Source organism: Heptranchias perlo, chromosome 14 (genome assembly GCF_035084215.1).
Source record: "Heptranchias perlo isolate sHepPer1 chromosome 14, sHepPer1.hap1, whole genome shotgun sequence".
Lineage (NCBI taxonomy): Eukaryota > Metazoa > Chordata > Chondrichthyes > Hexanchiformes > Hexanchidae > Heptranchias > Heptranchias perlo.
The window spans coordinates 9,476,792-9,503,839 of NC_090338.1; the positions used below are offsets into that span (position 1 = coordinate 9,476,792).

The 27,048-nt window shown below is 42.9% G+C and overlaps 1 protein-coding gene across 19 annotated transcripts in view; it reads left to right on the plus strand.

Annotated features, from left to right (window-relative positions):
- LOC137332308 (protocadherin-10-like) overlaps positions 1 to 27,048 on the plus strand; it is a 245,812-nt gene that overhangs the window by 126,385 nt on the left and 92,379 nt on the right. Inside the window, exons 1-2 of one of the 19 annotated variants that reach the window (XM_067996040.1) lie at positions 15,316 to 16,038; positions 16,483 to 17,881. The exons of 10 other annotated variants lie outside the window; for them this stretch is intronic. In XM_067996040.1, the coding sequence (XP_067852141.1) occupies positions 15,419 to 16,038; positions 16,483 to 17,881 (2,019 nt within the window). In that variant the 5' untranslated portion in view covers positions 15,316 to 15,418. Of the gene's footprint in view, positions 1 to 55; positions 2,255 to 7,824; positions 10,567 to 11,750; positions 14,217 to 15,313; positions 17,882 to 23,504; positions 25,653 to 27,048 lie in introns of those variants that run through there. 8 more of the 19 variants (XM_067996037.1, XM_067996036.1, XM_067996035.1 and 5 more) reach the window with 8 other exon arrangements.

Consider the following 27,048-nt stretch of genomic DNA (forward strand, 5'->3'; position numbering starts at 1 on the left):
TTTGGAGGTAAATTTAGACAATGGGATTTTGTTTGTGAAAGAAAAAATTGACAGGGAACAGCTCTGTGGGTCGGGCCTCACTTGCATGTTGTCTTTGGAGGCCGTGATCGAAAATCCCCTGACTGTGTATCACATTGAAGTGGAGATTCTCGATGTAAACGACAATACTCCCAGTTTTCCGAACAGCCAGTTTCACCTTAAAATCTCCGAGCTTGCTGCCCCGGGAGCGCGCTTCGCCCTGGAGTGCGCGCACGATCCGGACGTTGGAACCAACTCCCTGCAAACCTACCAGCTGGTTGCAAACGAATATTTCGCATTAAATATTGAGTCGCGCGGTGGGGACGGTAAGTTACCAGTATTGGTGCTGGAACGACCCTTGGATAGAGAACAGCAATCGACCCACAGGTTAAGACTAATTGCCAAGGACGGCGGGATTCCTGCAAAGTCAGGCACTGCGGAAATAATAATTGTAGTGCAGGATGCAAATGATAACGCGCCCGTCTTCCCAAATTCAGTTTACAAAATTAGTCTGTCAGAAAACGCACCCGAAGGAACCTTGGTTATCAAATTAAACGCCACTGATTTAGATGATGGTCCCAATGCAGAGATAATGTACTCATTCAGTAGTCATACCTCTGTTAGAGTCCGTGAACTGTTTAGTGTGGATTCCAAAACTGGGGAAATCAGAGTTAAAGGAAGTTTGGACTATGAAGAAGACAGTGTATTTGAGATTAACATGCAGGCGCTGGACAAGGGACTTAATCCAATTCCAGGATACTGTCACATTCTGGTTAACATTATCGATGTTAATGACAATGCACCTGAGGTGATACTAACTTCTTTGTTCAGTCCTGTTAGTGAAGTCTCCACTCCCGGGACTGTGGTTGCTCTGATCAGTGTATCGGACAAAGATTCGGGAGAGAATGGTCAGGTAGAATGTGAAATCGCAAATAAGCTGCCTTTCAGGCTAGATTTGTCATTAAGGAACTACTACAGATTGCTTACTCAGCAGCGGTTGGATCGAGAAAATATCTCAAAGTATGACATTTCTGTCGTCTGCAGTGATTTCGGGTCTCCTCCTCTCACAACCAGGAAAACCATTCCAGTGCAAATCTCGGATATAAATGACAACGCGCCACGCTTTACGCAGCCTTCCTATACAGCCTACGTAATGGAGAACAATGTCATTGGGACTTCAATTTTCGCAGTGACGGCTCTTGATCCAGATTTGAACCAGAACTCACGAATATTCTACTCTATCATCGAGAACCAGATTGAGAGCGAGCCGGTGTCCACGTACGTCAATATCAATTCCGAAAATGGTGTCATATTTTCTCAGAGAACTTTTGATTACGAGCAACTCAAAAACTTTCAGATCCAAGTTCAGGCACGGGACTCTGGAGTCCCACCACTCATCAGCAATACTTCGGTGGATGTAATTATCCTAGACCAGAATGACAATGCCCCGGTGATAATACATCCTTTGACGGAATACGGCTCAACAGCGTTGGAAACAGTATCCAGGTTCGCAGAGCCAGGCTACCTGGTTACCAAGGTAACGGCCACCGATGCTGACTCGGGCCAGAATGCTCGGCTGTCTTACCAGATTGCCCAGTCTACTGACCCTGGACTTTTCACCATCTCATCCGATACCGGAGAAATCTGGACAATCCGTGGCTTCGCGGGCAAAGATGCAATTAAGCAAAGGCTGGTTGTCGTGGTAAAAGATAATGGGGCACCAATGCTTTCTGCTACAATGACGCTCACCTTGTCAGTGGTGGAGGGGGACACAGAAATGCTCTCTGATGTGAGCAATTCATCTGAAGAGCCCCGGTTGACGAATGACATAAGCTTTTACTTAGTTATATCTTTAGGGATACTCTCGTCCATTTTTCTTGTCGTTTTAATTGTTCTTGCTATTACAGTCCACAAAAACAGGAATGGTTTTGGTGGCTACACCGGTGCCTTGGATATTTGCTGTTGCTTTCGAGCAAGGAACTCGCTAAATGGGATTCAGAAAGCCAGTAGAAACATCCAGATACCTCCGAACTATGTTGAGGTATTTGGGGGAGATCCACTTTCCCAAAGTTTCCGCTACGGCACGTGTTCAACTTCAAATTCCACCAAGGGAGAGTTTTTGTTCTCCAACAGGTGCAGTACATCTACCGGCAAGAATATTGTCGGCAATGAAACTACAGGGAATAACGAAAAGCCACAAGCATCATATTCTACCAATTGTAGGAACGTTAGTGAGGTGAGACAGCTGTAATATAACTTCATTGGTTATATCTTGGTCTACAAATATCCACTGTTAATTTCGACGAGGGGTTCTGTCTGTTTCTGTGGTGACGCTGAGTTGCAAAAGATATGCAAACTTCTTAAATCTTACTTTGCTATTTTGGGTCCTAAACATGCGCAGACCAAACTCCATACGTATTGTGTGGCATCCATCAGAATGCATCCGCGTTCCCGTAAGGTTAACTAATTGTGGCTCTTCCGTACATTGCCTCACCGTTAGAGCTCCCACTAATTGGTCACTGTGCATTGTACCCCTACACGTGACACCAATTCGATGTAAATGTCAGATAACGGTGCACTCCTGTCAGACAGAGGGTAGGTGTCCAACCAGCGGCTGTTTACTGGTCAGACTTGAACATGATGTCACATATATTCATAGTATTATAGTATAGTACAGCACAGAATGAGGCCATTCGGCCCGTCGTGCCTCTGCCGCCTCTTTGAAAGAGCTACCCAATTAGTCCCACTTCCCTGCTCTTTCCCCATAGTCCTGTAAATGTTTTCCCTTCAAGTATTTATCCAATTCCCTTTCGAAAGTTACTATTTAATCTGTTTACACCGCCCCTTCAGGCAGTGCAATCCAGATCATAAAAACTCGCTGCATGAAAAAATGTTTTCTCGTGTCGCCGCTGGTTCTTTTGGCAATCAGCTTAAATCTGTGTCTTTTGGTTACTGACCCTTGTGCTACTGGAAACAGTGTTACCTTATTTACTCAATCAAAACTGTTTATGATTTTGAACCACTATCAAATCTGCTCTTAACCTCTCTGCTCGAAGGCAAACAATCCCAGCTTCTCCAGTCTCTCCACATAACTGAAGTCCCTCGTCCCTGGTACCATTCTAGTAAATATCTTCTGCACCCTTTCTAAGGTCTTGACATCCTTCCGAAAGTGTGGTGCCCAGAATTGAACACAGTACTCCAGCTGAAGCCTAACCAGTGATTTAGAATAATTTCCTTGCTTATGTACTCTAGGCCTCTATTAATAAAGCCCAGGATCCCATATGCTTTTTTAACGGCCTTCTCTATTTATCCTGCCACCTTCAAAGATTTGTGTACATACACCCCTAGGTCTCTCTGTTCCAGCACTCCCTTTAAAATTGTAGCATTTAGTTTATATTTCAGCTCCTCGTTCTTCCTACCAAAATGTATCACTCCACACTTACCTGCGTTAAATTTCATTTGCCACGTGTCTGCCCAGTTAACCAGTCTGTCTATGTCATCCTGAAGTCTGTAACTATCCTCCACATTGATCACTACTTTTCCAAGTTTTGTGTCATCTGCAAACTTTGAAATTATATCCTGTATACCAGGTCATTAATATATATCAAAAAGAGCAGTGGTCCTAATACCGACCCCTGGGGAACACCACTGTAAACTTCACTCCAGTCTGAAAAACAACCCTTCACCATTACTCTCTGTTTTCTGTCCCATAGCCAATTTTGTATCCAAGCTGCCACTTTCCCTTTAATCCCATGGGCTTCAATTTTGCTAACAAATCAATTATGTGGTATTTTATCAAATGACTCTTGAAAGTCCATAGATGCATCAACTACATTATCCTCATCAACCCTCTCCACTACTTCATCAAAGAACTCAATCAAGTTAGCCAAACAAGACTTTTCTTTAACATATCCATGCCAACTTTCATTTATTAGCCCATACTTTTCCAAGTGCCAAATAAAAGTTTCCCCACCACTGGCGTTGGGCTGACTGGCCTGCAGTTGCCAGGTTTATACCTTTCCCCTGTTTTGAACAGGGGTGTAACATTTGCAATCCTCCAGTCCTCTAGCACTGCTCCCATATCTAAGGTGGATTGCAAGATTGTGGCCAGGGCCTCCATAATTTCCACCCTTACTTCCCACAGTAATCCCATCTGTACCAGGTGACTTTTCCACTTTGAGTACTGCCAACAGTTTAAGTACCTCCTCTTTATCTATTTTTATCCTATCCAATATCTCTACTACCTCCTCCTTTATTGCTACATTGGCAACATCCTCCTCTCCAGTGAAAACCGATGCAAAATATTCATGTAGTACCTCAGCCATGCCCACTGCCTCCACAAGAAGATCTCTTTTTTTGTCCCTAATCAACCCTACCCTACCTTTGACTACACTTTTACTATTTGTACGTTTATAAAATACTTTTGGGTTCCCTTTTATATTAGCCACTAACCTATTTTCATATTCTCTTTGCCCCTCTTATTCCCCTTTTTAGATCTCCTTTTTACTTTCTATATGCTGCTTGGTTCTCTACTGTATTATCAACTTTACATTTGTTATATACCTTTTTCTGTTTCATTTTAATCTCCACATCTTTAGTCATCCAGGGAGCTCTAGCTTTAGATGTCCTTCCTTTCCCCCTCGTGGGAATGTGTCTACTCTGTACCTGAACTATCTCCTCCTTGAAGGCCTCCCATTGTTCAATTATTGTTTTGCCTATCAATTTATGATTCCAATCCACCTGGGCAAGATCCCTTTTTAACTCACTGAAATTGGTCCTCCTCCAGTTAAGTATTTTTTATGCTTGGTTCTTCCTTGTCCTTTTCCATAACTATTCTAAATCCAAAGATATTATGATCACAGTTCCCCAAATGCTCCCCCACTGAAACATGCTCCATCTACCCCATTTCATTCCCTAGAACAGCATTGTTTCCTTCCTCGTTGGGCTTGAAACGCACTGATCAAGAAAGTACTCATTTCAGGAATTCCTCCTCCTCTTTGACCATTACACTGTTATAATCCAAATCTATATTGGGATAATTGAAGTCCTCCATTATCACCGCATTATACTTCTTGCATGTTTCTGTAATTTGCCTCCAAATTTGCTCCTCTATCTCCTTCCCACTATTTGCTGCCCTATAATATACACCCAGTAGCGTAATAGCTCCTCTATTGTTCCTTAATTCTAACCAAATAGATTCTGATTGTGACCCGTCAACTACATCATCTCTTTCCAGTGCTTTAATAGCTCATTTGATCAATATTACCCCTTTCTTTTCTCCCCTACCTTTCCTGAATACATTGTAAGCTGGAATATTAAGTAAGCAATCCTCCCCTTCTTTGAGCCAGGTTACCTTTATTTTTTTTATTCATTCATGGGATGTGGGCGTCGCTGGCGAGCCCAGCATTTATTGCCCATCCCTAATTGCCCTTGAGAAGGTGATGGCGAGCCACCTTCTTGAACTGCTGCAGTCCGTCTGGTGAAGGTTCTCCCATGGTTCTGTTAAGTAGGGAGTTCCAGGATTTTAACCCAGCGATGATGATAGATGCAATTATATCATAGTCCAATGTGGAGACTTGTGCCTGCAGCTCACTAACATTATTTACCATACGTGCATTTATACGCATGCACTCCAGGCTGATTTTAGATTGCCTCGCATTTGCCCTGTCTGATCCTTCCTGTTTCCGAACTATTCTTTACACTAGAGCTATTTGTCTCTCCCACTCCTCTTGTTTCTCCACTCTAATGCTTCATCATTAGGGATGGACAATAAATGTTGGCCTCGCCAGCGACGCCCACATCCCAAGAACGAATAAAAAAAATCCTGATGCCCATCCCCCTGCCAAATTAGTTTAAACCCTCTGATTTTGCTGATCTATGTTTGATGGATGACAAACCATAACTAACAGCTTAATAAGATGTGCTGTTATAAGGAATGCTAAATAGTTTTGATTAGTTTAAATTACTTTTGGTGAAGGTGTGTTGACATCAAAGTAAGATATGCGCATGATGCCTAAATAGAAGGCAAGGCAAATAATGAACGGCGATGCAAGTGTATTCAGAAGGATTAAGACCAAGGTGCAGTTCAATGTGGATAAGTGTAAAATAATTATAATAGGAACAAGGAATCAAAAGGAGTATGTGCTAACTGAAACTGTACTACTATGCGCTGATCAGAAAAAATGACCGGGGTATAATGATAAATAAATCTATGAACTATCAGCCTAGCTTCAGTTTAAAAATGCAAAAATGTATTGGGTTGCATAAGCAGAGAAATATAGTGGAAACGAAAAAAAGTTGCATTATTGGGGTAAATGAATATCTGGACTACCGTGCGTAGTTGTGGTCACCTGATTCTAGGAAGGATACTATTGCCTTTAGGACAGTGCAGAGTCATCAAACGAGATAATTTTGGGCATCAGGAGATGAAGTTATAAGGAAAGGCTAATGAATTTAATTGTGTTACTTTTGGAAATTAAAAGATTATAAGGTGATCTCACTGAAGCTTTCAAGGTTGTGAAGGAACTTGACAAACATAATCCAGATAAATTGTTATTATGACGATAGTTTCAAATAACAGGGCACTCGTGTTAAAAAAACAGTGTTGTTGGAAGTAGGAAAGTCAGGCAAATGGTAGGGGAGTTGTAGTTATATCACCAGGAATGGACAATAAAGCAGATACACGAATAGATTCAAGAGGCAATTCGGTGCAGAAAGAGAAGGGTTTGAAAGATATGGCGAAAGGGTGGTGTTGACGTATGAAGATGAACATTCCTATTGTGCTAAGTAGCCATTTAATCTTCCTAAAATTTCTTATGTTCCTCTGAGCGACTTTAGTACTAGGGACCAGATCAACATTGAATTTAAACAACCCAGTGTTAGTATCAAACACTCCTAATTACCTGTACAGTGAAGCTATATCTGGGCAAAAGGACCAAAGGGGAGATGAGATTTTTTTTAAGCAGGGAGTTGTTATGATCTGGAATGCACTGCCTGAAAGGGTGGTGGAAGCAAATTCGATGGCCACTTTCAAAGACGAATTGGGTATATACTTGAAAAGCAATAATTTGCAGGGATATGGCAAAAAAGCGGTGGAGTGGGACCAGTTGGGTAGCTCTTTCAAAGAGCAGGCACAGGCATGATGGATGGAATGGCCTCCTTCTGTGCTGTATGTCTGTATGATCTTCTCGGCCCAGTGCTTGAACCTTAGCTCCATTAGGAACTGGGTTGACGCTGCTTAAACTTATTGCATGTAGTTCCCATACAGCAACCAGACCTACACCTTATCAGTTTACACAGGACTAGGACCCATGTCTCAAAAGTTTTTTTAAAAGTCAGTGCTAATCCAGAGGAGTGTTCATGCTTTCCAGAATCTCAAATGTCATCAGCAGTACGGACTTCTCATTAGACTACAAATTACCAAAGACAAGATCAAGCCAATTAAATCTATTTAAGGAACAATAACATCAGAGAGTTTAGGGTTTAGCTGAGTGCCCTTAGTGTCTCAGAAATGAAGTACCCATGAAAATGTGTTTCATATCGTGGTCTCTGAATAGGGTGACTTTTAATATATTCATTGTAAAACAGCTCTACAAAATGGTTTTGCAGAGAGATCAAAACATGCAAAACATTAAAAGAAAAGGTTCGTTACATTTTTGGTTGCGCAACCATAAATGTAAATATTAAACGCTTTAGCAGGACATTCTAGCTTTAAGACATGAACAGTATTCTGATTGGCTGAATATGAATTTGCCAATCAGAAGTCAGTATGTGACTGGAGATCCTGACTGCCTCTTCCCTTCCCGTCCACCATCACATACGACCCGAAACAATGTGAAATTGGATAGCGAGCTACGTAGGGTTACAGCAGTTTTCGCGGATGCATCTATTGGGGATTTTAGCAACGAAATGGAGACTTTTCTGAAACAATCTCGACGATTTCTTAACAAGTAAAGGTATTTTTCTACATTGCAGCCTATCTAGTGAAGAAATGATGTATACGTAATTTTAATCTAAGGAAAAACCGAACGCCACAGATCCGCGCTGAAGGAATTGGAATGTTTAACACTGGCAATGAGATGTTATAACATATTTTGTTTTTTAAAATGGGAACTGCTATATTGCATGTTTATCTCCTGGGATGTAGTTTCAGGAGAGATTCGTTATTCTATTCCTGAAGAATTGCAACTGGGCGCCTTTGTTGGGAATATTGCAGACGATTTGGGTTTAGATGTAAAGCAGCTCTCGGCTCGGAATTTTCGGCTTGTGTCAGGTCCAAGAAAGCAGTATTTGGAAGTAAATTTAGACAATGGGATTTTGTTTGTAAAGGAAAAAATTGACAGAGAACAGCTCTGTGGGCCGAGCCTCGCTTGCGTCTTGTCTTTGGAGGTCGTGGTTGAAAATCCTCTGAATCTGTACCAAATCGAAGTGGAGATTCTGGATATAAATGACAACGCTCCCAGTTTTCCAAAGAGCCAGTTCCGCCTTGAAATCTCCGAGGTGGCTGCGCCAGGAGCGCGCTTCGCCCTCGAGTACGCGTACGATCCCGATGTTGGAACCAATTCCGTACAAACCTACCGACTGGTTGCAAATGAATATTTCGTGCTAAGTATTGAGGCAGGAATTGGAGATGGGAAATTACCAGTGTTAGTGCTGGAAAAGCCCCTGGACAGAGAGAAGCAATCGACCCACAGATTACTGCTGATAGCCAAAGACGGCGGGGTCCCTGAAAAGTCTGGCACTGCTCAGATCAACATCATACTGGAAGATGCCAACGATAACGCGCCGGTTTTCCCTCAATCGGTTTACAGGATCAACCTATCAGAAAACGTGGCCAAAGGGTCCTTGGTACTGCAGTTAAATGCCACTGATTTGGATGAGGGTTCCAATGGAGAGATTGTGTACACTTTCAGTAGCCATACATCTGTCAGAGTCCGAGAACTGTTTGGTTTGGATTCCAAAACTGGTGAAATAAGAGTTAAAGCGAATTTGGACTATGAGGAGAATAGTGTTTTTGAGGTTATTGTACAAGCAAAAGACAAGGGACTTAACGCCAACCCAGTGTACTGTCATGTTATATTGAACATTATTGACGTAAATGATAATGCGCCTGAGGTGACACTGACTTCTTTATCTAGCCCAGTTCCTGAAGACTCACTGCCTGGGACTGTAGTGGCTCTGATCAGTGCGTCAGACAGAGATTCCGGTGAGAATGGGCAGCTTGAATGCCAGATCGGAAATAATCTTCCTTTCACGCTGGATTCATCCTCGAGGAAGTATTTAAGATTGCTCACACGGGACCCCCTAGACCGAGAATACGTCTCCACGTACGACGTTACTATCACCTGCAGTGACGGAGGAACCCCGCCTCTCACATCCAACAAAACCATCCTGGTGCAGGTTTCAGACAGAAATGACAACGCACCACGGTTTGCGCAACCTTTACTTACAGCATACGTGATGGAAAACAATAATATTGGTGAGTCCATCTTTTCAGTGACAGCATTTGATCCGGACATAGAGCAGAATGCTCGACTATCTTACGCTATCCTGGACAGCCAGGTTCAGGGCGAATCTGTAAGCAATTACATCTATATTAATTCACAGAATGGCATTATATATTCCTATAGATCTTTTGACTACGAACAATTGAAAAACTTTAAAATCCAAGTTCAGGCACATGACCGTGGAGTCCCACCACTCGCTAGCAACGTTTCCGTGGACATCATTATCCTTGACCAAAATGATAATGCCCCCGTGATCGTGTATCCATTAATCGAGCATGGGTCAACAACAACAGAGACGATATCCCGATTTGCAGAACCAGGGTATCTGGTTGCCAAGGTGACGGCCACTGATGCCGACTCTGGCCAAAATGCTCGTCTCTCCTACCAGATCTCCCACGCTACTAACCTGAGACTTTTTACTATGTCAACGGACACGGGCGAAATATGGACAACCCGTGATATTGCAAAAACAGATGCAACCAAGCAAAGGTTGGTCATCCTGGTAAATGACAATGGAACACCACCACTTTCTGCTACAATGACTATCATTTTGTCAGTGGTAGATGGCGATGCAGAAATGCTATCGGACAGAAGCAGTTTGTCTGAAACCCCTGACTTCGCTTCTGATACAAGCCTTTACTTAGTTGTATCTTTAGGAATAATCTCGTCCATTTTTCTTGTGGTTTTAATTATTCTAGCTGTAAAAGTTCATAAAAGCAGAAATGCTTTTGGTGGCCACAACTGTGCTTTGGGCCCGTGTTGTTGCTTTGAATCAAGGCATTCGCTGAATGGAATTCAGAAAGCCAGCCGCAACCTTCAGATACCTCCCAACTATGTTGAAGTATTTGGGGGCGACCCACTTTCCCAAAGTTTCCGCTACGAGGCGTGTTCAACGTCACGTTCGATAAAGAGAGACTTCCTATTCCCCAACACGTGCAGTTCGTCTACAGGCAAGAATAACGCCAGGAGTGAAATTATTGCAAACGGAGGAAAGGCATCGATCTCTAATTGTGAAAAACATGAGAACTCTGTACATAGTGAGGTGAGGCGCCTGATTGGAAAGAAAAGTCGATCTTAAGCGAATACGTGCAGATGGCAATGGTATCAGGGAGTTAAACTCGTGTTTTATGTGTTATGCAATTCTTTATCATCATTCACAGACCGGCCCTGATGTGCGGTATCAATTGAGTGCTTTAACGTTCGTTTGCAATTAAATAGATGCTGTTGCTGTCACTGTAATTAACACATGAACTAGATTGAGTACTTTACTATTGCAGAGAAAACATCAGTAGATTATAAGACTAAATATGAAAGATCACCGTAGTCTAGGTAATTGTGTTTAACAGCACATCCTAGGTAGTTCATTTTTGTTTACACTTTTCAGTTGAGAATCCAAGGTCCATACTGTGGGGTACTATCAGGGTTGCAAACACCCTGGTTCAACTCGATGAGGACTACAAGTGGAAATGGATTCACTTTTTTTTTCAGGGAGAGCTCATTAAAATTCACACTTCCTTTTTCTTCTCAGTTGTATTTTAGTCATCAGATATTGACATTATGGAGCATTGTCGAATATAATTACCAGTAAGGTTCAAGTGAATTAGACATGTTTAATGAAGAAATGAATCAGAAAACCTGAGCTTTGTGGTGAATCAAACCAATTAATCATCAATGAAGCATTCAGTGAAGTATGTCGTTTGTTCAGGGTTCTGGTTAAGCGTCAATTAAGTGTCAAAACCACTTCAAAGTGTAATAATTAATGTAACAGAGTGAAGGCAACTCCTAAATAGTGAAAGAAAGGGTTAGTTTGATTTTACATTGCACAACAATAAATGTAAATATTGCGCAAAGGTTTAGGAAGGCAGTCCAGCTTTAAGAAATGCTTAGTGCAGTGATTGGTTGAATGTAAGTCTGCCTTTTTTCACCAATGAGAAGCTGTAATGTGACTGGAGATCCTTGCTGCCCTCCCCTCCCCTTCCGCCATTATGTACGACCAGATACGGTGTAACATTGGATAGAGCTGCGTGTCGTTACATTAGGTTCTCTACATTCACCCATTGGCGATTTTAGAAGAAATAAGAAGGTTTGTCAGAAATAATTACGCAGATTTTTTAAAAGTACGCTTGTTTTTCACGCAATCTAGCTGTTTTAGTCAAAATGAACACATAATTGATTCTTTTCCCAGGAATGATTCAACGGCGCTGCGTTGTGCTCAATCATTTGAAATGCTTTGTGCTGGAAATGGAATATCATAAAATATATTGGTTATTGAAATGGCAACTTTTATATTGCATCATCTCTTCCTGGGAACTAGTTTCTGGACAGATACGTTATTCGATTCCTGAAGAACTGACTATGGGCGCCTTTGTTGGGAATATCGCAGACGATTTGAGTTTGGATATAAAAGAGCTATCGGCTCGCAGCTTTCAGATTGTGTCTGGTCCCAGTAAGCAGTATTTGGACGTAAATGTAGACAATGGGATTTTGTTTGTGAAGGAAAAAATTGACAGAGAACAGCTCTGTGGGCCGACCCTGACTTGCACATTGTCCTTGGAAGCCGTGATCGAAAATCCCCTGAATGTGTACCATTTTCAAGTGGAGATTCTGGATGTAAATGACAACGCTCCCAGTTTCCCAGAGAGCCAGTTCCGTCTGGAAATCTCAGAGGTGGCTGCCCCAGGAACGCGCTTTGCTCTGGAGTGCGCACACGATCCGGACGTTGGATCCAACTCCGTACAAAGCTATCAGCTGGTGGCCAACGGATATTTCGCCCTCGATGTCGAGACGCGCGGTGGGGACGGAAAGTTACCGGTTTTAGTTTTGGAAAGGCCTCTGGACAGGGAAAAGGAAAATACCCACAGGTTAGTGTTAATTGCTAAGGACGGAGGGGTCCCTGAGAGATCTGGCACAGCTCAAATAATGATCGTGGTAGAAGATGCCAACGACAACGCACCTATTTTTCCCCAGTCGGTCTATAGGGTCAGCTTAATGGAAAATGTACCCAAAGGAACTTTGGTGATCAAACTAGACGCTTCTGATCTGGATGATGGTCTCAATGGGCAGGTAGTGTATTCGTTTAGCAGTCATACTTCGATTAGAGTCCGTGAACTGTTTGGGCTGGATTCTAAAACTGGTGAAATCAGAATTAAGAAGAATTTGGACTATGAAGGAAACAGTGTTTTTGAGATTAACGTACAAGCAAAGGACAAAGGGCCTAACGCAACCCCCGTCTACTGTCACGTGGTGGTTAATATAATTGATGTGAATGACAACGCACCTGAGATGACACTAACTTCGTTGTTCAGTCCTGTCGGTGAAGACTCCCTCCCCGGGACTGTAGTGGCTCTGATCAGTTCAACAGACAAAGACTCGGGAGAAAACGGGCATGTGCATTGTCAAATCTCAAATGAACTTCCTTTTAAACTAGATTCATCCTTAAATAACTATTACAGACTAGTTACCCGGGAGGCACTAGATCGCGAGCATGTATCAAACTACAGTGTGACTATCGTGTGCAGTGATGCTGGAATCCCAACACTCACATCCAACATAACCATCCTGGTGGAAGTTTCAGATATAAATGACCACTCACCACAGTTTACACAGCCTTTATATACAGCATACGTAATGGAGAACAACGCTATTGGCGCGTCCATATTCTCGGTGACTGCTTTCGATGCAGATTTAAATCAGAACGCTCTCCTGTCCTACTTTATCTTGGAGACCCTGATTCAGGGCAAGTCAGTGTCCACTTACGTCTCTATTAACTCGGAGAGCGGTGTCATATTTTCTCAGAGAACTTTCGATTACGAGCATCTCAAAAACTTTCAGATCCAAGTTCAGGCACGGGACTCTGGAGCCTCACCACTCGCTGGCAACACTTCAGTGGATATTATTATCCTTGATCAAAATGACAATGCTCCCGTGATCGTGCATCCATCACCCGAGTTCGGCTCCACGGTATTGGAGACGGTATCCCGGTTCGCAGAACCAGGCTACCTGGTTGCCAAAGTTTCGGCTACCGATGCTGACACTGGCCAGAATGCTCGTCTTACCTACCAGATTCTCCAAGCTACTGACGCTGGCCTCTTTACTATTTCACCAAATACAGGAGAAATCTGGACAATCCGCGGTATTATGAGCAATGATGCCGCTAAGCAAAGATTGGTCATTGGTGTAAAAGACAACGGATCACCGCCACTTTCAGCCACAATAACATTCATCTTGTCTGTGGCGGGGACCGATAAACAAATGCTGTCCGATGTGAGTAGTTTGTCTGAAGATCCCGGATTCGTTTCTGATGCCAGTTTTTACTTAGTCATAACTTTAGGGATCATCTCGTCCATTTTCCTGGTGATTTTGATTATCCTTGCTATTAAGGTCCACAAAGGCTCTTCTCTAGACACGTGTGGCTGTTTTACAGCAAGAAATTCGCTGCATGGAATTCAGAGAGGCAACAGAAACCTTCAGATACCACCGAACTACGTTGAAGTGTTTGGGGGTGATCCACTTTCTCAGAGTTTCCGCTACGATACATGCTCAACTTCACATTCCACTAAGAGAGACTTCACGTTTCCCAACAGGTGCAGTACATCCACGCGTAAGAATAACGTCCCGAGTGACACTTTAGGGAATGGAGATACCACGCGAACACCAAACTCTGCGCATTACAGGGACACTGTAAATGATGAGGTGAGGTTCTTATTCGAAGGCGAAAAGAACACCTCATGGGTTTAATTTGCAAGTGCAACTGTTCACTGAAAACATATCGATCATGGAAATCGGAGTAAGGAGATACCTAAGAGTTAGTCCTTTCAATTTGCTTCGCTGTCTGAATTCCCAGACGCTATTCTTGGACCAGCTCCTGTGCTATTCAATAATTTGTCCTTCCTTGCGTTCACATTCTTTTAACATTAAGTTAATGGTAGCAGTTAGAGAATGTTACCATTAAGTATGTGTGAAGAAAGCACAATCGTACAGACCAGATGCAACACCTTCAATGTGCTATCCTCTATCATTTAGTAGGAAAAAACGGAAAGATTGCTTACGCTGGTATTTCGCCGGGGTCACTGTGGTTAAAAAAATCAAGCGTCAGTACCCTGCTGATGGTACTCCATATTGTTGCCATGAGTTATAATGTTGGATTCACATTTTTATTGAGAATTATAAAATCGCATTTTTTCTCAGGGAAATAATCAAATCATCAATTAGTCAACTGAATATAAGCTCTCAGTAGGGATTAAACCTTACAAATTACCAAAATAAGATCGTGGTAATTTGTATTGAATGGAGGCATGATATAGGGTGCTCTGAGGCTTGAGTCAAATCATATCATGCCTCATAAGTGAAGAGGTAACATAAGTTTCCGTTTTAAAATGGGTTCCGAAGAAGTGATCCTTAGAAAATCTAGTAAAGACTAGTTTGGCCGAGAGAAAGAAATCTCCAAAATAATGCAGGAGAAGTTGGGAGAAATTTAGATTGCACAATAATAAATGTAAATATTCCACAAAGGTTTACAGAGACATTCCAGCTTTAAGAAATGTTCTGTCCGGTGATTGGTTGAATGCCAGTTCACCAATGAGAAGCTGAAATGTGTCTGGAGATCTTGACTGCCCCCTTCCCTCCCCATCCACCATTACGTACGATCAGATACAATGTAAAAACCGCATAGCGAGCTGCGTCGCGCTGTATCGGGTTTTGTACTCGTATACATGTTTTTAATTTTAAAAGAAATAAGAAGATTGGAACGAAATCTCAGTGATATTTGAAAACTCCAGGTATCTTTATGTAATATAGCCCCATTTTCTCGTTAAAATGGCTTATAAGGAATCTTGTTCCAAGGAATTATTGAATGGTGTGTCGCGCTGAAGCAATTGGAATGCTTTGTACGGGAAATGGGATATTCTAAAATACATTGGCTGTTAAAATGGTCACTTTTGTACTGTGTGTTATCCTCCTGGGTTCTGGTTTCGGGACAGATTCGCTATTCAATTCCTGAAGAGCTGCAACTGGGTGCCTTTGTTGGGAATATCGCAGGCGATTTGGGTTTAGACGTGAAAGAGCTCAAAGCTCGCAGTTTTCGGATTGTGTCTGGTCCCAGGAAACAGTATCTGGATGTAAATTTAGACGATGGGATTTTGTTTGTGAAGGAAAAAATTGACAGAGAACAGCTCTGTGGGTCGAGCTTCACTTGCATATTGTCGGTAGAGGCCGTGATCGAAAATCCCTTGAACGTGTATCATTTTCAAGTAGAGATTCTGGATGTAAATGACAACGCTCCCAGTTTCCCAAAAAGCCAATTTCGTCTAGAAATCTCAGAGGTGGCCGTGCAAGGAGCGCGCTTTGCCCTCGAGTCGGCGCAGGATCCGGACGTTGGAATCAACTCCTTACAAACCTACCAGCTGGTCGCTAACGAATATTTCATCATAGACATTCAGTCACGCAGTGGAGATGGCAAGTTGCCAGTGTTAGTATTGCAAAGGCCCCTGGACAGAGAAAAGCAAACGCTCCACAGGTTAGTGCTAATTGCCAAGGACGGAGGGCTCCCTGAAAAATCTGGAACTGCTCAGATAATTATCGTAGTACAGGATGCTAACGACAACGCGCCCGTGTTCCCCCAGTCAGTATATAGGGTGAGGCTGCTGGAAAATGCACCCAAAGGAACTCTGGTAATCAAACTAAACGCTACTGACTTGGACAATGGTCCCAATGGGGAGATTGCGTACTCTTTCAGTAGCCATACCTCTGTCAGAGTCCGTGAATTGTTTAATGTGGATTCCAGAACTGGGGAAATTAGGGTCATAGGAAATTTGGATTATGAAGAAAGCAACGTTTTTGAGATTAACGTCCAGGCGATGGACAAGGGTCCAGACGCAACCCCTGTGTACTGTGATGTGCTGGTGAACGTTACTGATGTCAATGATAATGTACCTGAGGTGACTTTGACTTCTATGTTTAGTCCTGTTAGTGAAGACTCCCCGCCTGGGACCGTGGTGGCCCTGTTCAATGTGGAAGACAAAGACTCGGGAGATAATGGGCAGGTTCAATGTCAAATTGCAAGTGGCTCTCCTTTCAGACTAGATTCTTCTTTGAAGAACTATTACAGATTGCTTACTCAGCAGCCGCTCGATCGCGAAAATACCTCCAAGCACGGCGTTACTATCGTTTGCAGTGACAGAGGAACCCCTCCTCTCACATCCAAGAAAACCATCCGGGTGGAGGTTTCCGATATAAATGATAACGTGCCACGCTTTACGCAGTCTTCGTACACAGCCTACGTGATGGAGAACAACATTATTGGGTCTTCCATCTTCTCAGTGACAGCTTTTGATCCAGATTTAAACCAGAACTCTCGAGTATCCTACTCCATCCTGGAAACTCGGGATCAGGACTTGCCAATATCCGCTTACGTGCGTATTAATTCAGAGACTGGTGTCATATATTCTCAGAGAACATTTGACTACGAGCAACTCAAAAACTTTCAGATCCAGATACGAGCACAGGACTCTGGGACTGTACCACTCACCAGCAACGTTTCAGTAGACATTATTATCCTTGATCAAAATGACAATGTCCCAGTCATCATACATCCATTACCAGATTATGGTTCCACGGTGATGGAGACTGTATCAAAGTTCGCCGAGCCAGGGTACCTGGTTGCTAAAGTATCTGCAACCGATGCTGACTCTGGCCAAAATGCTCGCCTCTCTTACCAGATTTTTCAGGCTACCGACCCTGGACTTTTTACTATTTCATCGGACTCAGGGGAAATATGGACCATTCGTGGTATCCTGGACAGGGATCTCAGTAAGCAAAGGTTGGTCATTGCAGTAAAAGACAACGGGACACCACCCCTTTCAGCTACAATGACCATCATCATATCAGTGGAACAAAGTGAAACAGAATTGCTATCCGAGGTGGACAGTTTATCTGAAGAGCCCGTATTTGCTTCGAATACAAGCTTTTATTTAGTCATATCGTTGGGGCTAATTTCGGTAATTTTTCTAGTGATTTTAGTTATCCTCGCCGTTACGGTTCACAAAAACAGACACGGCTTTGGTGACCGTAACTCTTGCCTGGGCACGTGTTGCTGCTTTGAGGCAAGAAACTCGCTGAATGGAATTCAAAAGACAAGTAGGAGCATTCACATACCTCCGAACTATGTTGAGGTGTTTGGGGGTGATCCACTTTCTCAGAGTTTCCGCTACGAGACGTGTTCCACTTCAGGTGCGATCAAGAAAGACTTCATGTTTCGCAACATGTATAGTTCACCTACAGGCAAGAATAACATCAATGGGAAGGAAGAAACCCCACCGGCATCGAATTCTGCAAATTGTAGAAACACTGTAAATAGTGAGGTGAGACGCCCGTCTAAAGGGGGGGGGGGGTTGAACACCTAATATGTTTGATTCGGATGTACCCATATCGAATTAAGGATTTCAACACGTGAAGATGAGGAGATACCTACGTAGGCTATCAATATTCCTCGCTATTTAAATTCTTGGTCATCATCTCTGGGCCAGGCTCAATGCCAGAGGCTTCGTTAACCTTTCCTTTATAATCAGTCTGTTATGTTTATAGTTCTAGTTGCTGTACTGCATAAAATTATTTAAAATGAATTGGCACATAAGATAGATTACAATGAAATCCACTATTACAGATAAAAACATCAATAACTTATGACAGTAGAAATTATAGCTCGCTGTCTGAATCACTGTAACTGTCTATCAAACAATCGATACAAGTGTGTTTTGTATGGGGCCCTGCATAAGTGGCATACGGTTAACATATCCACATTAAACGCGCATCAGCTCCACGCCTGAAGGTGCTGTACCGGTTACGCATAAATAACGGCCAGCTCCATTAACCTTGCCTTTATTTTGACAGCAAGTTCTGCCCCGTGGTCTTAAAAATTGTTTGAAAGAGAAAATAAATTCAAAACATTGAAGGAATGGCATAGAAATATTTTTGATTGTACAACAATAAATCTTACTTTTGCGCAGAGGTTCACAAAGGCCGTTCTAGCTTTAAGCAATGCTTGTGGCAGTGATTGGTTGAATGTGAACATGCCTACGTTCACCAATCAGAAGCTAGAAGTTGCCTGGAGATCCCCCTTCCCTTCCCATCCACCATCGCAGTAACATCAGCTACAGTGTAAAAATGCACAGCAAGCTGCGTTACGCTATATTAGCATTTGAGCATGCACCTATGGATGATTTTAGAAGAAATAAGAACATTTGTCACAAATAATGTCAGGATTTTCAAACAGTACAGGTATTTTTTCAAATTATAGCTCTCTTAAAATGATACATAAAGAAGTTTATTGAAACGAATTAGCGAACGGAGCAGTGCTGCGCTGAAGCATTTGAAATGTTTTTCGCTGGAAATGGGAGATTATAGAATATATTGGTTGATAAAATGGCAACTATTATACTGTGTGTCCTCCTTCTGGGTGCTGGTTTCGGGACAGATTCGTTATTCGAGTCCTGAAGAATTGCAACTGGGCGCCTTTGTTGGGAATATCGCAGACGATTTGGGTCTGAATGTGAAAGAGCTCTCAGCTCGAAATTTTCGGATTGTGCCCGGTCCCAGGAAAGGGTATTTGGATGTAAATTTAGACAATGGGATTTTGTTTGTGAAGGAAAAAATTGACAGAGAACAGCTCTGTGGGCCGAGCCTCACTTGCATATTGTCTTTGGAGGCTGTGATCGAAAATCCTCTGAATGTGTACCGAGTTGAAGTGGAGATTATGGATATAAATGACAATGCTCCCAGTTTTCCAAAGAGCCAGTTCCGCCTTGAAATCTCTGAAGTGGCGGCGCCGGGAGCGCGCTTCCCCCTCGAGTGCGCGCACGATCCGGACGTTGGAACCAACTCCTTACAAAACTATCGGCTGGTTGGAAACCAGTACTTCGCACTAGACATTGAGTCCCGCAGTGGGGACGAGAAGCTTCCAGTGTTAATGTTAGAAAGGCCATTGGATAGAGAGAAAGAATCAACCCACAGGTTAGAGCTAATTGCCGAGGACGGCGGGGTCCCTCCGAGGTCCAGCACTGCCCAAATAATAATCCTGGTACAGGACGCCAACGACAACTCGCCTGTGTTCTCCCAGTCGGTTTATAGGGTCAGCCTGAAGGAAAACGTGCCCAAGGGAACATTGGTGATAAAACTTAACGCAACTGACTTAGATGATGGATCTAACGGGGAGATAGAGTATTCTTTTACTAGTCATACCTCAGCGGCAGTGCGTGAACTGTTTAGTCTGGATTCCAATACTGGGGTAATCAGAGTGAAAGGGAATTTGGACTATGAAGAAAACGGTGCTTTTGAGATCAACGTTCAAGCAATGGATAAGGGGCCTTATGCGGCTCTTGTGTACTGTCATGTACACGTGGATATTACTGATGTGAATGACAACCCACCTGAGGTGATAGTAACTTCGATGTTCAATCCAGTTCGTGAAGACTCTGTGCCCGGGACTGTAATAGCCCTGATTAGTACAACGGACAAAGACTCAGGAGAAAGTGGACAAGTTCATTGTCAAATCCCAAGTAACCTTCCCTTTAAATTGAATTCACCTTTAAAGAACTATTACAAATTGCTAACCAGGGAACAACTGGACCGCGAAAATACCTCCAAGTACGACGTCACTATACTCTGTAGTGATTCAGGGTTGATTCCTCTCACTTCCAAGAAAACCGTGCAGGTGGAGGTCTCAGATGTAAATGACAACGCACCACGCTTTAGACAGTCTTCATACACAGCCTATGTGATGGAGAACAACGTTATCGGAACCTCTATCTTCTCGGTGACAGCATCTGATCCGGATTTTAACGAGAATGCTCGATTATCTTATTCCATTCTGAGGAACCAGATCCAGGGCGAGTCAGTGACCAGCTACGTGTATGTCAATTCGGAGAATGGAATCATATTTTCTCAGAGAACTTTTGATTACGAGGAGCTCAAAAGCTTTCAGATCCAGGTTCAGGTCCAGGACTCTGGGGTCCCGTCACTCACCAGCAACGTTTCGGTGGATGTTGTCATCCTTGACCAGAATGATAATGCCCCAGTGATCCTGCATCCACTACCTGAATATGGGTCAACAGTAATAGAGACAATGTCCCGCTTCGCAGAACCAGGTTACCTGGTTACCAAGGTGTCTGCCATCGACGCTGACTCCGGCCAGAATGCTCGCCTCTCTTACCAGATCCTTCAGGCTACTGACCCTGGACTTTTCACTATTTCACCGGACACAGGAGAAATCTGGACAATCCGTGACATTGTGGATAAAGACGCAATGAAGCAAAGGTTAGCAATAGTTGTAAAAGACAACGGAACACCGCCGCTTTCAGCTTCAATGACCATCAGTTTATCGGTGATCGATGGGGACACACAGTTGCTTTCTGATATCAGCAATTTAACTGAAGATTCCGGGTTCACTTCCGGTTTGAGCTTTTACTTGGTGATAACTTTAGGGATAATTTCGTCCATTTTTCTTGTGGTTTTAATTATCCTCGCTGCCAAGGTCCATAAAAGCAGAAATGGATTTGGTGTTTACAGCTGTGGTCTGGACGCCGGCTGCTGTTGTAAATCAAGAAATTCGCTCAATGGGATTCAAAAAGCCAGCAGGAACATTCAGATACCTCCGAATTATGTGGAGGTATTCGGAGGCGATCCACTTTCTCAAAGTTTCCGCTACGAAACATGTTCAACTTTAGAATCGACGAAGAGAGAATCCGCCTTTCCCAACATGTGCAGTTCATCTGCACTGAAATATAACGTCAGGGGTGAATATATGGAGAAAGAAAAAAATCCGCAAACATCACCTTCTGCAAATTATAGAAACACTGTAAATAGTGAGGTGAGGTGTTTCTTAGAAAGGGGAAAAATAGATACCTCACGAGTTTGATTTAGTTGCACCAATGGAGAATTCCAGCACATAGCTGACTATTTCTGTGTGGAAATATGAAGTTGAATATGATGCCCAAAAGTCACAATCTCAGTGCCCTTTGTTATTTCTTTGTACCTTTGAAACTAGTAAAATATTCTGTAGTGATATCTCCTGGGGTGCGTTCGCCTTTATTTACTATTAAGGCATTGTAATGGTTGAAGGATATTTCTCCCAATTGAAAAGTATGCTCATTGTCGTTACAATGTGAATCACGCAGAAAAATAATAATGTTGTAAGAGAAATAAAATGAAAAATCAGTTACATTTTTAACTGAGAAATGAGAAAACATCTTCAAAATACTTTTAGAAAATGATGGAAATGTTCAGCAGGCCAGGCAGCATCTGTGGAGAGAGAAACAGAGTAAACGTTTCAGGTGGATGACCTTTCGTCAGAACTCACCACCACCAAACATATCTTCCCCTCCCCTCCCCTTTCAGCATTCTGAAGGGACCGTTCCCTGACACCCTGGTCCACTCTTCCATCACTCCCAACACCTACTCCCCTTCCCACGGCACCTTCCCATATAAGCGCAGGAGCTGCAACACCTGCCCTTTCACCTCCTCCCTTTCCACCATCCAAGGCCCCAACCATTCCTTCCAGGTGACACAGCGATTTACTTGTACTTCCTTCAATCTAGTATACTGTATTCGCTGCTCACAGTGTGGTCTCCTCTACACTGGGGAGACCAAACGCAGTTTGGGTGATTGCTTTGTTGACCAACTCCGTTCAGTCCACAAGCGTGACCCTGACCTTCTGGTCGCTTGCCATTTTAATTCTCCATCCCACTCGCACTCTGACCTCTCTGTCCTCAGCCTCCTACATTGTTCCAATGAAGCTCAACCGAGGAACTTGAGGAACAGCACCTCATCTTTCGATTAGACACTTTACAACTTCTGGACTCAACAATGATTTCAACAACTTCAGATCATAACCACCACTCCCATTTTCTCCCACAACAGGTGCTGGAAATAGTTCTGCTGTTGCCATTTACAGCTCCTCTAGACCCATCTTTTGTATCTTTACTTGTCCCATTGCCACCTCCTTTTGCCTTGCACCATCAACCCTTTTGTCATTTAATGATTCCTGCCTTCCCCTTCGCTCTTTCCTCCACCCCCCTTTCCCGGCTCTGTACTTGCTTAAAAACTGTCAAACCTCGAACTTCTTCCAGTTCTGACGAAACGTTAACTCTGTTTCTCTCTCCATAGATGCTGCCTGACCTGCTGAGTATTTCCAGCATTTTCTGTTTTTATTTCAGATTTCCAGCATCCGCTGTAATACTATTCCCTTTCTTGCATTACTCCAGTTAAATATTGCGTATAATGTAGTGTTGAATTCAGAATTGACCTGGGAAAATTTGTAACAATCGTACTTCGTTATATTTTATTGGTTGATGAAATGCCTATGTTGACATCATGGTTCAGAGGTCAAATAGAGTATCAAAACTACGTGCAAGAATAAGACAACCGAATCTGGTGTATTTAGCAGAGGTCTGAAATAGCTCAATTCGGGTTTCTGGCTAAAGCATCGTCGTATCTAGTTAAGGAAGCATGTATCGAAATGTGTATTTTGTAGGGAATATATGGTGTGGTGATCCTTAAGTTCTCCATCTTGAGACTTTTCTTGAAAATAGTTTAGCAGAGAGAATTAAATTTCTAAAATAATGATAAGGGAGGCTGGCTGAAATTTTGATTGCGCAGCAATAAATGTTCATTTTGTAAGGCTGACGAAAGCGTTCCAGCTTTAAGAAATGCTGTCTACCGTGATTGGCTGAAGGCGAATGTGGCTCCATTCACCAATCAGAAGCTGAATTGTGACTGGAGATCCCGACTGCCCCTTTCCCTTCCTATCCGCCATCACATATGATCAGATACAGTGTGGAATTGGATAGCGAGCTGCGTGACATTATATCAGGTTCTGTATCTCCAACTATTCGTGATTTTAGAAGAATTGAGAAGATTTGTCAGAAATAATCTCGGAGAATTATCACAACAGCAGGTATTTTTGTACAATGTAGCTCTTTATTTTGGATAAAATAATGATACATAATCATTTTATCCCAAGGAATAATTGAACAGCGCGGTGACGTGCTGAAGCAATTGGAATGCTTTGTGCTGGAAATGGGATTTTATAAAATATATTGGTTGTTAAAATGGCAACTGTTGTCTTTAGTGTTCTCCTCCTGGAATCTGGTTTCTGGACAGATTCGGTATTCGATTCCTGAAGAACTGCAACTGGGAGCCTTTGTTGGGAATATCGCAGCTGATTTGGGTTTAGATGTAAAGCAGCTCTCGGCTCGGAATTTTCGGATTGTGGCCGGTCCCAGGAAGCAGTATTTCGGCGTAAATTTAGAAAATGGGATTTTACTTGTTAAAGAGAAAATTGACAGAGAACAGATCTGTGGATCAAGTCTCGCTTGTGCATTGACTTTGGAGGCTGTGATTGACGAACCTCTGAACGTGTATCATGTCGAGGTGGAGATTCTGGATATAAACGACAACGCTCCCCACTTCCCAAAGAGACAATTCCGCTTGGAAATATCCGAGGTGGCGGCTCCTGGAGTTCGTTTCCCACTGGAGTCCGCGTACGATCCGGATGTAGGCACCAATTCCTTGCAAACCTACCAACTGGCTGCTAACCAATATTTTGACCTGGATGTACAGACTCGCAGTGAGGACGGTAAACTCCCAGTTCTCGTAATGGAGAGGCCTCTCGACAGGGAACAGCAGCCGACCCTGCAGTTGCTGCTGACGGCCATTGACGGGGGCATTCCCGAGAGGTCGGGCACTGCACAGGTTATCATCCATGTACTGGATGCCAACGACAACATGCCTACTTTTAGCCAGCCGGTTTACAGAGTCAGTTTGTTAGAAAATGTGCCCATAGGAACGTTGGTGATCAAAGTGAACGCTACTGATCTGGATGAAGGTTCCAATGGAGAAATACTTTATTCTTTTGGTAGCCACGCTTCTGTTAAAGTGCGGGAATTGTTCAGTGTGGACCCCAAAACGGGAGAGATTAGAGTTAAAGGACATTTGGATTTTGAAACAGCCAAAGTGTTGGAGATTAGTGTGCAAGCTGTGGATAAGGGTTCCCTTTCTGTACCTGTACATTGCGATGTACTCGTGGACATCGTTGATGTGAATGATAATGCGCCGGAGGTAACAGTGACGAGTTTGTCTAGTTCAGTCCCTGAAGATGTCGTGCCCGGGACTGTGATAGCCTTAATCAGTGTAACCGATTCAGATGAGGGAGAGAATGGAAAAGTCCACTGCCAGATCCCAAGTGGCCTTCCTTTCAAACTAGATTCATCATTTAAGAACTACTATCGATTACTCACCAAAGATTTACTAGATCGAGAAATGGTATCGCAATATGGCATCACCATTACCTGCAGGGATGCGGGTTCGCCCGTGCTCACCACTAACAAAACCATTCAGCTAAAGATCTCAGATATAAATGACAGCCCCCCACGTTTCTCCCAGACTTTATACACAGCCTATGTGACAGAGAACAATGCCATTGGTAGTTCTATCTACTCGGTACCGGCTTTTGATGCAGATTTAAATCAGAACTCTAGACTGTCCTATTCCATTCTAAAGACTCAAGCCGATGATGTTGCGGTACCTGATTACGTCTCTATAAATTCAGCCAGTGGCATAATATCTGCTCAGCGTTCTTTTGACTACGAAGAACTGAAAAAGTTTCAGATCCAGGTCCAGGCAAAGGACGCCGGGGTTCCACCGCTGAGCAGTAATGTGTCAATTGATGTGGTCATCCTAGATCAGAATGACAACGCCCCAGTCATTGTATCCCCAAGACCAGAGTATGGATCGACAGCAGTGGAGACAATGTCTAGATCAGCGGAGCCGGGTTACCTGGTGACCAAGGTATCAGCTGTTGATGCTGATTCAGGCCCGAATGCAAGGCTGTCTTATCAACTGGCCCAGGCTACTGACCCTGGTCTTTTCACTATTGCCTCAGACACGGGAGAGATCTGGACAATCCGCCGCGTTATGGACAAAGATGCAACTAAGCAACGCTTGGTTATCCTGGTAAAAGACAACGGGATCCCACCACTTACAGCCACAATTAATATCATCTTAACATTTGCGAACAGTGATACAGAAATGCTCACTGAAGTGAGTAGTCTGACCGAAGATCTCGGATTCCCTTCAGATGTAAGCCTTTACTTAGTCATAGCTTTGGGAACAATCTCGTCCATTTTTCTGGTGGTTTTGGTTATCCTAGCTGTTAAGGTCCACAGAAGTAGGAACGTTTTCAACCATCACAGCTGCCCTCTGGACACGTGTTGCTGCTTGCGACCAACACATTCTCTTAATGGAATACAAAAAGCCAGTGCAAACCTTCAGATCCCCCCGAATTATGTTGAAGTGTTTGGTCGTGATCCATTGTCTCAGAATTTTTGTTACGAGGTATGTTCCACATTGGATGAAAATAAAAGTGGCAACACATTTCCCAAGATTCAAAGTCCAACCGCAACGGGCAGACGCGTCCCAAATTGCATTAATGTGACAAAAAGATATGTTCAGACTTCAAATGCTGTAAATAATAGGACCACTTTATCCAATGAGGTGAGATACATCGTGCAGAAACACGGTGATTCTCCAGCCCGGTCATTTGATCTGTACATGTCCTCTGATTCTCTCAATGTCGACTATTAATTGACAGAATATATTGGTCCTGTGTGTGTAGTGTAGTTAAAATACTTGCCCCCAAAGAAAGTTTCCCGCTCTTCTATTTTGGCTGTTCCCCAAGTGCAAGTTATTTTGTAATATTTAATTTGGCAAAAGCGTATGTATCGGCACGCATCCTCACGGAATCGAGGCAGTGCCAGTTTTTTTTTGCAAATGAAAGATGCATAAGCTGGAATGCCACACAAATATAAATAAATTGTGACCTGAACTATACATGATGAATAATTTCAATCAGAACTCTCGACTGTCCTATCCTAGTCTAAAGACTCAAGGCATTGCTTTTAGCTTCTTAGCCCTACCTACGATTACTAAATCATATCAAACACTTGAAATGTGTTTTTAAGTCTTTGGAGTTTATTTTCATTTTAAAGTAAAGTTTAGGATTGGTTGAGCGATTAAGGTCACTCGTGTAAGAATCACGCCAAGAACTTGATTCTTTTGGAGAAAAGTGGATTAGACAGTCAATACATATTCGTAATATAACTAAGTTTAAACGGATAGACGTTAATGAATCGATTTGAAGTGTAATTAAATATGTTTAGAATGGTCTTTGCTGAAATAGAAACATAGAAAAACGAGGTAATAAACAACAACAGGCAAAAGAGTTTTGATTGAGGGGAATCGTGGAACTGCAGCATGTATAAAATGCCGTTAGAATGTGTTGGGTGCGCTTTTGCACAGATTATAATTCTCCGACAAATTTATGGAATGACGTGCATTTGGACTTCAAAGCTTACATTATGTATCGCCAACTCCTCCCAGGTTATGATATTCATAGGTCTCATTGTTCTGGCTAAGAAATGTCCAAAGATAAATTTGGGGGCATATGGGGTTCTCTTTGTCCCTATCTTGGGATGCA